General features: G+C 42.2%; 1 protein-coding gene across 1 annotated transcript in view; it reads left to right on the plus strand.

The window, feature by feature from the left end:
- pcdh15a (protocadherin-related 15a) overlaps positions 1-14,033 on the plus strand; it is a 365,233-nt gene that overhangs the window by 196,158 nt on the left and 155,042 nt on the right. Inside the window, exons 10-11 of the mRNA XM_077236392.1 lie at positions 8,750-8,858; positions 10,351-10,463. Coding sequence (XP_077092507.1) covers positions 8,750-8,858; positions 10,351-10,463 — 222 coding nt within the window. The remainder of the gene's footprint in view (positions 1-8,749; positions 8,859-10,350; positions 10,464-14,033) is intronic.

Here is a 14,033-nt window from a genome sequence, read left to right on the forward strand (position 1 = left end):
TGATACATTTTTACTTGAATAAACAAGAAGTTCAAAAGAACAGTATTTATTTGAAATATAAATCCTTTGTAACATCATAAATGTCACTTTTGATAAATTTTATTGTGTTAAGTCCTTGCTGAATAAAAGTATTAATGTCATTGCTGACCTCAATATGTATATTCCAAACTGAAATGGTATATAAAAAATTATACATCAGTGGTTAGCATGTTTGACTGTAGAATGCAGCAATTGACAGTGTATTTGAGGGGTCAACACTCCCATCATGAATATTTGGTTATCTTCTTGTAATAATCACATCTTGTTCATGGACTCTTGCAGGACATTTTGAAGTCTTCACTGGACATTGTATGGACCTGCTCAGTATTTCTGTCATAGTGTTGTTGATGTTTTCTTGACCCTTTACCAGTTAAATGTCAGTCCTTTCATATGTCCCATCGCATACGTTGCTCTACTGACCTGTGCTTGGCTAAAGATAAGACTCATACAGCAAGGACAGGAAGGGTGAGAAACGAGGGATTTAGATGAGATAAGAGGTGGAAGATGAAAGTTAGCTGGTACAGATTAAATGAGATCAGGGACAGGGAGTAGAGAAAAAGCAGGATGAGACCCTCAGTAAAACCACAGGGTTCATCTCGCATCTAAGCCAAGACGTGAAGGTTTGATGAAATCAGAACCCAGTTGAGGTGAGATAGGGTGGGCAGACCTCTGAGGAGATGGGTCGTTCTGGAACCAAACCACATGGAGGAAAAAAAAACGGCCAAGGCTGATCTTTGCTAAGGGGCGACTTCTGTAATTTATGCTAAAAATGTTTTCCACTGCAGAAGTTGCATTCCCAACGGCTACCAGTTTTTGCACTGAATAAATGAGCTGCAGATTTGCTTCATTTCCAGCAGAAACTTTAAACTTTCTCTTTTTGCATTCTGCTTACTGCAGTTCTTGCATTTTTACAGAGACAATCTATTTTGTTCTTTGCTTTTCCTGCTGTTCTATGATTATCTCAGAAATTATGAAGGATTAGAGCAGTGGTTTTCAAACCCTGGGTCGAGGGTCGCGAGAATTAAAAAATGGGTCTCCATTGATTTAAATTAAAAAAATAAATAAATTCCGTTTTCTAATAATATTAATAATAATAGCTTTGATTAGAAGTACACTAAAAAAACATTCAAATTCATGCAAAATAAATAATCCACATATGTCACTTGTACAAAATTAAGATGAAACAACGTTTTTCCGCACCCATGTTAACAGGTTCGAGCTTTCACACTGCACGCGCATGCGGTCCGTCAATGCGCTCCTGGTGCTGTGAGTATACAGCAGTGCAGAGATCGTTCCTAGTTTTTGCTGTGCTGCACGCGGTGAATTAAAGTGACAGCTCATGGTTCGTGACCAAAACACAGATTGACATGAAAATATAATAATCTCACCATGAATGCATTTAATTAAATAAAATGTCGTAATCTAAATGTATTTTTGGACTTGCAGGCTTGGAGGAGTTCCGTTTTCGCATGCACGATAAGTTTTGTTATAAGGTTTGTTTTTCACTGTAGAAATCTCATGTCATGATTTGCCAATGCAAGTGAGTACCGGCACCTTTCTTTTCCCACTTTAAGCACTGTACAAAGCCTATAAAAAAGAATAGTTTACCATCAAATACATCGCGATTCGCGAATGTTGAAACATTTTGATTCTAATGAGAGAGTTACATGAGCATAATGCCCCTTACTTTTACTTTCGCTTTAAATTATTTCGTTTTGGCTTGTATAGTTATTATTTTTTTAATTCTTGTTCTGTTCTGAATATTACATTTAAAGAGTGTGTTGTGGAATATGTTTTGTGTATTTTTTTAAGCATGCAGCAAACGATAGGCTATTAATTGGTTAAAATTCCTGTATGTAGGCCTATAGCTTGATCAAATTAGTTCAGAATCGACTTTGCATTGCAATCGCGTCAAGGATCAGCATGTGCACGTGCATCATCAAAAGTGGTTAAAAAAAGTGCTAGCTGATTTTTTTCTGCGCACAAGCCTATAGGTCGCGTCAAAAAAGAAAGGGTCCCTCTTGATAAAGTTTGAAGACCACTGGATTACAGTGTGTGAGGGAATCCATTTTGTTTAGATAATTTTTGTTGGATTTTAGTGCATCTTCAATTAATTCTGTTGATCTGCCGTTATTGTGTGTTTGGAGAAGCATATTAGCAGCACACAACTCCTACCCTTTCTGCAATAGGCCTGTATGAATACAGAATATGTACATTTTCTGTGCAAAAATACTATAAGTCTTTATTTCATCTGTCAAAAGTTAAGTTAATGAACATTAAAATAAAGCACGATTAAAAATTCAAACTACAGTATAAAAGTTTAGGGTCAGTAAAAATGTCTCTTTTTTCACCAATGCTGGATTCATTTGATTAAAAAAAACACAGTGAAACGTACTCGGTTACTAACGTAACCTCGGTTCTCTCTAGAGAGGGAACGAGTACTGCGTAATATCTTACGCTATTGGGAAAACCTCTTTTCCACGAGATATTGGAGCCAAAAATTATCCTTAATTTTGAATCAATATAAAACGCGTTGCGACAGCATGCAGACATAGGCAAGGCGGCTCGCGTGCCTATTGGCTGACCTGTGGCAACAGCAGCAGCCTATCGAGAGAGGCCCTTCGTGACGTGATACCCAATGGGGGCGCTTCGCGCCCATTTACGTCACGTCCCGTCAGAATAGGCGTGGCCTTGGCCTATAAATACAGCTCGACAGGCTGATACAAACTGTTTTTCATTGCTGAAGCGAAGCAGAGCTGTTGTATGCACGGCAAGATACGCAGTACTCGTTCCCTCTCTAGAGAGAACCGAGGTTACGTTAGTAAGTTACGTTAGTTACGTTAGTACGTTAGCAACCGAGTACTCTTACAGGGTGAACAGGTTCAGCCTGAACTGGGTAACAGTACGGGTTACTCAACACCCATGGAGCTGTTCTATCGATCAGTTGAGCGATGAACAAGCAAAACTCAGCATTCTGCACCGGAGCAGCGGGGCAGATAGTACTGAATTCTAGACCGACAGCAGCTTGGCCTGTAAGGCGGGAACCTCGAACCTTATAAATGTAGACGGCGAGGCCCAGCCTGCCACCATACAGATACCTTGCAAGGAAATCCCGCTAGACCACGCCCACGACGAGGCCACACCTCTCATGGAGTGCGCTCTGACACCCAAAGGACACTGCAGGCCCTTAGAAGTGTAAGCCAGCGCTATGGCATCGACTATCCATCTGGATAGGCTCTGTTTTGATGCGGCCAGTCCCTTGGAGCGTCCGCCAAACAAAACGAAGAGCTGCTCGGTCTGTCTGAACCGACGAGCGGGACACATAAGCTCTCAGTGCCCTGACAGGGCAAAGGAGACTCGCATCCTCCTCCTCATTATGAACCGGGAGGGCGCACAGGGAAATAACCTGGGCCCTGAACGGTGTGTTGAGGGATTTGGGCACGTACCCGTGCCTTGGTTTGAGTATGACTTTTGAGTCATTAGGCCAAAACTCCATACATGACGCGCTTACTGAAAGTGCCTTTAAGTCCCCTATGCGCATCACTGAAGCGAGAGCCATAAGAAACACCGTTTTGAAAGACAGATGTTTCATGTCTGACAAATGGATTGGCTCGAACGGGGCAGACCAGGAGGTTTCGTAAAAGGTTTACTCTTGGCGGAGCCACGAGCAGCACTGAGCATCCGTTTTCTCTGATTCGTTCCAACACTTGAGGCAGGAGTGAGACGGGGGGAAAAGCATAGAGGGGGCAGCGGGGCCATACGTGGGCCAGCGCATCCCTGCTCTTGGAGAAAAAGTTCGGACAGTGAGCATTTTCTTGGGACGCAAACAGGTCCACCTGCGCTCTGCCGAATGTCTCCCACAGCAGTCGGATCGTTGCGGGTGCAGCGACCATTCTCCTGCTGGAACATTGTTTCTGGACAGTCTGTCTGGTCCCAGATTCAGGCGACCAGGCACATGCGCTGCTTTCAGTGAAAGCAGGTTGTGCTGAGCCCAGACCAGGAGGTTTTGTAAAATGTAAAACCTGTAAAGGTTTTGGGACCTGATGCCGCCCTGGTGATTTATGTATGCCACCACTGACATGTTGTCCGACCGGACCAAAACGTGGTGACCTTTTATCTGGGGACAGAAGCGCCGTAGCGCGTTGTCAACTGCCATCGTTTCTAGACAGTTTATATGTAGAAGCTTTTCCCGTTCTGACCACTGGCCAAAGAATGGTCTGCCCTCGAGCAGCGCTCCCCATCCCGAGGTGTAGGTGTCCGTGGACACCACCTTCACACTCAAGGAAGTCCCCAGACTCACACCTGACTGATACCAGTCGGTTGCTTTCCAAGGTTCCAGAGCTGAGACGCATTTTAGATCGACCTTGAGGCGAAAGAGACCAGAGGTCCATGCCCGGAGTGGAACTCGCGCTTTCAGCCATAACTGCAGTGGGCGCATGCAAAGCAGACCCAGCTGGAGTACCGAAGACGATGAGGCCATGAGGCCCAACATTTTCTGAAACCTTTTGAGCGGGACTATAGAGCCGCGGCGAAAGGATTTCGCGGCGCGCTGAATGTCTAGTCCGCGCTCCGGCGACAGACGTGCTGTCATGGACAGCGAGTCCAGCACTGTTCCTCAGACTGGGAGACAGCGAACTCTTCGCCCAATTGACTGTGAGACCCAGATTCTGGAGATGCTCGAGTAATGTGGTCCTGTGTTCTATGAGCTCTGAGTGTGATTGAACTGGAATCAGCCAATCGTCCAAGTAGTTCAAAACTCGCATGCCCCGAAGTCTCAGGGATGCGAGAGCCACGTCCATGCACATCGTAAACGTACGGGGTGCCAGGGAAAGGCCGAACGGCAGGACGTATTGTGTATTGATATGCCTGGCCCTCGAAGGCGAATCTCAAGAATCGCCTGTGACGTGACCCTATTTGTATTTGGAAATAGGCGTCTTTCAGATCTATTGACATAAACCAGTCCTCCTGGCGAACTTGCGCAAAGATTTTCCTGGTTGTAAGCATTCTGAACTGGCGCTTCACAAGCACTCTGTTCAGCTGTCGCAGATCTAGAATGGGTCTCAGACCGCCGTCTTTTTTTCGGTACCAGAAAATATCTGCTCTATACACCCCCTACGCTCTGAGCCTGAGATAAAGGTTCTATGACCCCTTTGCTCAGTAGTTTCGTTATTTCGGCTCGAAGTAAATGAGTTACTTCATTTTTTACCGTAGTTTCGACTCGCGCCGTGTAACGCTGTGAGCTGTGTCTGTGTGTGGGAATGGGCACTGAGACGTGGGCATTCTTACAACACTCATAACACCATCGGCCGTAGCCGGAACACCAGAAAGTACACTCTTTTTGGGATTTATCTGGGTATCCGTGAATACGGCATTTGTGTGCAGGCAAGCAGGCTTTGGTACCGGCTTGTTTACTGCGAAATACACTGTAACAATCACATTGTTTGGAACTGAACGAGCGAGAAGTTTCGGGGGAGTCTGGCCACGGCGAGACTTAAACACCGTCATCAGCGTGCACATTCAGTTTCATTTGTGCGAGCCCTGCACTGTGGCAGGCCGTGTTTGTGAGTAGAAATGAACTCTGGGCTGTGGGCATTTTTATTACACTCATAACACCATCGGTTGTGGCCGGAATACCAGATAATACACTGCTTATATGATTTTTCTGGGTCGCCGTGGAAATGGCATTTGTGTGCAGGCAAGCGGGCCTTGGTACCGGCTTGTTTATTGCAAAATACACTGGAACAGTCGCATTTTCTGGAACTGAACGAGCGAAAAGTTTCGGTGGAAGTCTGGCCGCGGCGAGACTAAATTTTTATCTGCTGCAAGAGCTGAGATCGAACACGGGTCTCCCATGCGAAGGCTTTGAGATTAGTCATTGAGCCACCGGGGGGAACAAACAAAAGCTTAAATCAGCTCGAGGAGATAACAGAGCGTCATCACAGTTTTGTGTGTGTCGGCGTTTGTTTGCAGGCGAGCGTGTTATACAAACAGGCTCATTGCTGCAATATTGACATTTTCAGCCGCTCAGACTACGAGGAGCTGAGAAATGTTTGAGAAATGGAGATTGGTCCGGCCACGGCGGGACTAAAAACACACTCTTTCCTCATTTCGCCGGTGACGCATGCCCACGGGTTAAGAGAGCGTCATCACAGTTTTGTGTGTGTCGGTGTTTGTTTTTACAGGTGTGCGTATTATACAACAGGCTCAATGCTGCAATATTGACATTTTCAGCCGCTCAGACTACGAGGAGCTGAGAAATGTTTGAGAAATGGAGATTGGTCCGGCCTCGGCGGAACTAAAACACACTCTTTCCTCATTTCGCCGGTGACGCATGCCTACGGGGGGCGGGTAGCTTTCTTATAACGTAAAGAAAGCTAGCCGCGGTTTTGATGCTGGCCCGTTTCCCTGACGACTCGCGGGCAGAATGGGGGAGGTCCACAGAGCTCGCCCAATCCTCACTGTCCGACGCCAGGATAGAGCAGCTGGCCTTCTCTACAGTTGCAGCTATCTCATCGTCATTAACGGCAGAAGCGGCGGACGGCGGCGGCCGTTGTCTGTCAGTGAGCGACTCAAGTGAAGCTGGTGAAGCTGGAGGGCGAACCCGCGAGCTTTCACTGGCTGGAGAAGGCTCGGGGACCCGCTGAGTACGCCGCTTTTACGGCGCGGCACTACAGCGGGCGGAAGAGCAGGCTCTGAGAAGGATGCCAAGCGAGTCCTCAGAGTCACCATGGGCATCAGCTCGCAATGAGGGCATCCGCCGTCAGCGAGCGCGAGAGCCGCGTTATCCTCACCCAGGCAGGAAACGCAGATGACATGGCGGTCAAGAAAGCGGTCAATATGATGATTTGGTGCTCAAGAAACATTTCGTATTATAGTCAATGTTGAAAACAGTTGTGCTGCTTAATATTTTGTGGCAATCGTAAAACTTTTTATTTTTCAGGATTCTCTGATGAATAGAAAGTCATGTAAACAGCATTTATTTGAAATAGAAATATTGTGCAACATTATAAATATTAAAATAATTTTGGGTAAATTAAAGATATTCTTGCTGAATAAAATGTTGGTAGTATTTATTTATTTTTTTATTTATTTGCGATTCATTTATTTTACTCACTAAATTAAACATGCATAATGGGGTGATGTGACAGCAATGCAGCATACTATGATTTGAAATTGACTATGTTCTGAATGGATGCATTGTGGAACGGTTTTAAAATGCTATATGCTACATTGTAGTCACATAAACTCATTACCTTGCATGTTTGCAACTGGCTTCCAGTTATCTTCTCATACATACTGAAAATGCGCATGCTGCACACAGTATACGTTATACTGCAGGAATTGTAAGAGTAGTATTTTAAGTTATTGCGAACATACTCTGTATCAATGCATAATGCGTTCTGTTCCAGATACTGTTTTTAAATCATTAAATCAGAAGTGTGTAATGCGCAGTATGCAGTAAGCATTATGCTAGTGTTCCATTCCGAACAGTTTCTTTCTCATTTCATTTGGCAGGAATAGTGGTAATTAATGGGGTCACATATTTCACAATTAGAGCTGGGATATGGTTCCAAAGTCTTTTTCCTGTCTCCATGCACAGATTAATCGGCCTAATGCCTGCTGGAGGGGGGATTATGGGTAGTTTTAAATGTCTCAGGTGGGCAAGAATTCTGATTTACAGCGCTCTCTTATTTAACATTGAGTGGTTGTATTTAGACTGCCATTTTAATGAAGCACCCATCCCAGAGGAGATGCTTCTTATTATCATATCTGTTAGAGGCCATATTTGTCTGCATAAAATGCACACTCACAGATTAGTACAGTCAAATGTCCCAAGAGTTTTGCTTTTAGCCCAGAGTAAAACTCTCCTCAGTGGATGCTCTTTGATAGCTCAAGACTGAATGGAGATCTCTAAATGTTCTATTTATACATCAGCTTTGTTTGGAGAATTCTTTTGAGAAATAAAAGTATACAGATGAGATCATTTGTTGGCATACACAAAAAAAGTATAGCAATACGGGTAACTCTTTAGGTTATATTTATTAACCTTAGTTAACTAACAAATCTTCTAAATAATTTATGGTAACACTTTAATTAAGGATCAAATTCTCACTATTAACTAGTTGATTATATCATGCATATTACTTGGATATTGGCTGTTTATTAGTATTTATAAAGCACATATTAATGGCTTATTTTGCATTACCATATTCTACATCCATTAATCCCACCCAATACCTAAACTTAACAACTGCCTTACTAATTATTAATAAGCAGTAATTAGGAGTTTGTTGAGGCAAAAGTTGATACTAGTTAATTAATAGTGAAAACTGTGACTGAATGTATTAATAATGTTCATTTCAAAATGTACTAATAACATTTTTAAACTGACAATGAACAGTTGTATTTTTATTAACTGATGTTAACAAAAAATTATAAATACTGTAATAAATGTATTCTCATTGTTACTTAATGTTAGATCATGCATTAACTAACATTAACTAATGAGATCTTATGGTAAAGTGTTACCGGGATATAAAAGTAATATGGATAGCATAGTTTAGATCGTTTGGGCTTTGGTGATTTTGCAACTTTTGCGTTCAGTTGAGACTGAAAAAATAGAAATAAAAAGATATTGACATTACATATTGAACCTATTTATCCAACTTTGATTTCGTAGTCAAGTATTCCTGTCTCATTTTTTTTCTAGAGTAAAGTAAACCCTCTGAATGTGACTCCTCCCATTCGAGCCATAGACCAGGATAGAAACATCCAGCCGCCCTCGGACCGACCCGGAATCCTTTACTTCATACTGGTTGGTAGGTACTTCAATGCAGATAGTTTGCAAGTGTTGAAAAATAGACACACAAGTCATTCTATAATTTAGAATACATTTAATTTCCATTTATGATAATGAATTATTTGCCATAGACTTTTTTTTTAATCATAATTTAACATTAAAAGTGTCAGTTGTAACTCTTTAGAATACTGTTTCATCTTTAATGAATAACTACACAGGAACAAATGAGTGACGAAATATATTAACATTCTACTAAATGCTATTAACTAACAAAAAAATGATTAATTAATTAAGTAATAGTGCTCAGTTGACAGTGGTCGTTTACTATTAGCTAATCAGTAACTACTATTTTTCTCATACCTCGCAGAGAACTGCTAAGAACTACTATTACATGTTCAAATTGAATATAAATGATGAATAATTAATTCTAAAGTGTAGATTTTGGTAGACATGTGTGAACATGAGCATGTGGATGTGCATAAGGGGTAATCAAGATGAGGAAGGATAAGGGATGTTTCACTAATTTTACTGAATTAACTATATATTGTTTATTTGCAAGTTTAAACATATGAGATATTTTTGCCTTTAAATCACTTGGGTGTCATTGTCACAATGTGCCTGTGTAAACTGTTGTTTTAATGTTTTACATTTTAAATATCTATATTGCTGCTTCTGATATTCTTTCAGGGTATAGATTACATCCACACAGAATGGAGTTTTGCATCTCTTAAAACTATTAAAATTATATTTAAGGTAGATATCTGATTTAAAAAAAATCTTGTCCTTTGTTACCATGCTGAGAATTTATCCAGATATCAGCTAAAAAAATACAATTTCTCAGATGTCTTTTAAAATAATCTCTGTACATATGGCAGAATAGATACCAAACTGTTATGAATTCTGTCCGTGTTTCCCCATTCATTGTGTTTTTGGTTTAGTCCTGTTTTCTGTTTCCCGCGCCTCGTTTCTTGTTTAGTAGTTCCCCATTATCTATATTAGTCTTCCCAGGTGTTCCCGATTAACCACGTCCCCGTGTTATATTGTTCAGCTTGTTTGCCCTTGTATTTAAGCCCTGTGTTTCAGTCTAGTCGTTGTGAGTTCTTGTGTTTTTACTGCCGATGTTGGTCGTGGTTTCCCTGAGTCCTGTTCCTAGCCTGAGCCTTTGTCTAGTTTTCAGCTTATTTAATAAAGTGTGTGCTGCAATTGGATCCTGCTTCCTCCTTGCTTCAACCTCATCGTTACACAAACATTGAATATTTGAGTCACTTAAAATGTGTACCTTAATCAATTGTGTTGTGGCTTGTAACATAGTTGACAAACTCAAATGATTTAAATTCATCTGCTGTTGTTGCTGTATTTATAAAGACTCCAGACTAAATAATTTGGGATGGGACATATATAATTTCCCTTTTTTTTCTGTATTCAATGGTTTAGTAGTAGATACAAGACCCCAGAATAATAGCATGAATCAGATTAACACAAGTCGTGTGTCTCTCTGTACTGCGTTTCAGGTCAACCTCCTGCATACACAGAATTCTTCTCCCTCAACAGGAGCACAGCTGAGCTGCGTCTGCTGAAGCCTGTGGACAGAGAGCTTTACCAGAGCTTCTCTCTCGTCATCAAGGTCATTATATCATCAGGTTATCGGCTAGATGACTGTGAAGATAAGAGGGGTTCATCGAACGCCCTGCTCACTGTTTCCAGAGGCTCTTATATTTGAGCAACGATAAGAGTGTCATCATTTTTACAATATTATTGGCTGAATGTTTTACAACCAGAATAACACCAGGTATTAACTGCTGTATATTTCTGGAAATATCTTTATATAACAGCAATATCATCAACTGAACACACTTTCTATATGTACACACTATCACTATTGTTCTCTTCAAAAACCTTTTAATGGAGATTGAAGTCCCACAATGTACTGTGACACCTCACAAAGAAAGTGAAAAACTATATACATCATTCAATACCAAAAAAAGAAATATATATTATATATATAAAATATACACTACCATTCAAAAGTTTGTTTACCTCTCAAAACAATTATTTGAAGGAAAATAAATGTTATTTTATTCAGCAAGGATGCACTAAACTGATCAAAAGTGACAGACATTTATAATGTTACAAAGGATTTACTGTATATTTCGAATTGATGCTGTTCTTTCTGTTAACTTTTTATTCATCAAAGGATTGATAATAAATAAAGGATAATCCATGGCTAGCTGCACATTAAATCGTTTTAATCCATAACATGGAGGCCAAGAAAACCCAAACATTCAAATCGTCAAGTTAAAGCTCTTACTGATGTTTGCTGTGCAATATTTGACTAGAAGTATAAAAATTACGCTTATTTTTTGTCAGTTATAGCGTTTTAGATCTACTGTAGCATTCTGCACGCTTTAAATGGCTCATGAACTGCATTGTTTTATTGTTTCATAATTTGTTTATTGTTTCATAATTCCTGGGGTGCACTTATAATGTTAGTATGATTTTTACCTCAAAAAATTTCATAATTTAGAAATAAAAGACATTTTCCTAGTCTTGTTTTAGACCTCTGATTTGAACGCTCTGTATGAAGGGGCGTGTCTTTTGTGACTTCAATGAAAATGCCCACTGCTGTGATTGGCTAACATCTTTGCTTATGAAATAAGTATATCAAGTGGAACTCTAAACTAATCTTTTAGCACGTTTTTACTATTACTGCTCTCTATGTTAACTACTCGTGAAAAGTTATAAATATAACAACGCAATTAGATCTATGGCATTACATTAAGATCGTGGCATGAAAGGTTGCAGTGATGAGCATGGCCGATCATAGACATCTCATCATTGTCAACTCGATTTCTGCACACTTACGAATGCTTTCATCATAACTAACAGTGCAAACACAATGTAAATAAGAGATTCGTTGATTATTTTGGGTGTTTAGGCGCGAGTCCAGAACTCAGTATGTGATAAACACGCACTGTTTGATTGGCAGCTCCAGCACGCACAGTTTAATTGACAGCAACAGCTATTGTAAACAGAGCATTATATAATCGCTTTCTATATATAATTCAATCAGTTTAAATACCAGATTATTTACACCCTACTTAGAGAAACAATGTGAAGTTGACCGTCTAGTCACTGGTTTGATTTACTGACAGGACAAAGAACATTTGACTGTAGCTAGATGAATCATTACATCAGAAATCACTGAGATCAGTCATTAGGATGAACAGGGTTACTTACATGTTCTGGCATTACTGTCGAGTCCATATAGTAAAAGCCTGCAAAGTCTGCGCAGAGTTTGCGGACTGATGTACCAAAGAATCCGGTGATATGTACCGAATACGAATAAATAACTTTCAGCTGAGACATTGACATTGTTGAACATGAACAACCACATTCCCAGCATTAGGATCCTTTAGAAGATAATGTTATTTTTAGTACAGTGAGTGACCCTGTGTTCTTCTCTATTCCTCATTTCATTAACACCAGTGGGCGGGGCCTAACTTGATCTTCTTCTGCAAAGGCGGTCTTTCACTACCTTATTACGACATAAAGAGGCACATTCCAGGACGAGTCGTTCACTGGGCCTGGTAACAATAAAAGCTGATTTTGGACTAACAAGGAAGTCTTCAGTTCTGAAATTTTCAGGATATTCTTATAATATGATGACCTAGGCCGGTCACTCACTGTGAAACAGTTTCAGAGACTGTTGGGTTTGATAGCAGCAGTGTCCAGCATGATACCGTTTGGCCTGCTGTACATGAGACCCTCGCAGTGGTGGCTCAGAACCAAAGGGTTTTCCCCGAGGGGCAACCCATTTCGCATGATCGGGGTTACGCTGCGATGCCTACGTGCCCTGGTTGTGTGGAAGAAACATTGGTTCCTGTCCCAGTTCCCCGTATTGAGAGCTTCTTGTCATCGCAGGATGCTAACGACAGATGCCTCCTTGACGGGCTGGGGGAGCGATCCTGGAAGGACGCTCAGTTCAGGGTAAGGGTTTTCCCCGAGGGGCAACCCCTTTCGCATGACTATGATTACGCGGCAATTCCTACGTGCCCTGGTTATGTGGAAGAAACCTTGGTTCCTGTCCCAGTTCCCCATGTTGAGAGCTTCTTGTCGTCGCAGGATGCTAACAACAGATGCCTCCCTCACAAGCTGGGTAGCGATCCTGGAAGGATACTCGACTTAGGGTCTATGGGGACTACCAGACCTCAGTGGCCAACATGTGTGGGTCCACACAGACAACACATTGGTGGTCACCTATATAAGTCATCTAGGAGCAGACATCCTGTAGAGACAGGGGCTGAGGCCCGGGATTAGATTTTACAACCCGAGGTGATGGAACAGATATGGAGGGAGTTCGGCCCGGCTCAATTGGATTTGTTTGCGTCTCGAGAGACGTCTCACTGTCCACTCTGGTTCTCCCTCACGCATCCAGCTCCTCTCGGACTGGATGTGTTGGTACAGACGTGGCCGAGGCTACGTTTGTATGTTTTTGATCGCTTTGCTCCCGGGAGTTCTGGAGAGAGTTCACAGGGACCATCTGCGCCCTACTTCTTTTAGCCCCGCAGTGGCAGAGTACGGTTCCCAGATCTATTATCTCTCCTCTACGGGCCTCCTATCGAGCTTCCCGTCAGGAGAGACTTTCTGTCCCAAGCAGAGGGCTCTACATTTCACCCTCGTCCCGAACTGTGGAACCTGTGGGCTTGGCCTCTGAGGGGGCCCAGCTCATAGGTTCAGGTCTCTCAACTGAGGTTGTGGAGACCTTTCTACAATACAGAGCTCCCTCCACGAGGAAACTTTATGCCCTGAAGTGAAAGGTTTTTACTTCATGGTGTAGTGACCGTCAGCTGGACCCAGTTAACTGCCCGGTTGGTACAGTGCTGGAGTTCCTGCAAGAGCGGTTCACTGCAGGTCTATCCCTGTCCACTTTAAAGGTTTACGTGGCGGCCTTAGGTGCTTACCACACTCCTTTGGGTGGAATGTCTTCGGGTAAAGACCCCTTGGTATCTCGTTTCCTACGTGGCACTTTGAGGCTGAGGCCTGCTGCGCGCAAGAGGGTTCCAACTTGGGACCTGGCGATTGTCCTCCAAAGCCTTTCCCAGGCTCCCTTGGAGTCCCTGGAGGAGGTTCCTGCCAGATTTCTGGCTTTGAAAACTCTATTCCTCATCGCTATTTCTTCTCAAGAGAATAGGAG

Source organism: Siphateles boraxobius, unplaced genomic scaffold, assembly GCF_051911475.1.
Source record: "Siphateles boraxobius isolate OS27281-9 unplaced genomic scaffold, OSU_SipBor_1 20, whole genome shotgun sequence".
Lineage (NCBI taxonomy): Eukaryota > Metazoa > Chordata > Actinopteri > Cypriniformes > Leuciscidae > Siphateles > Siphateles boraxobius.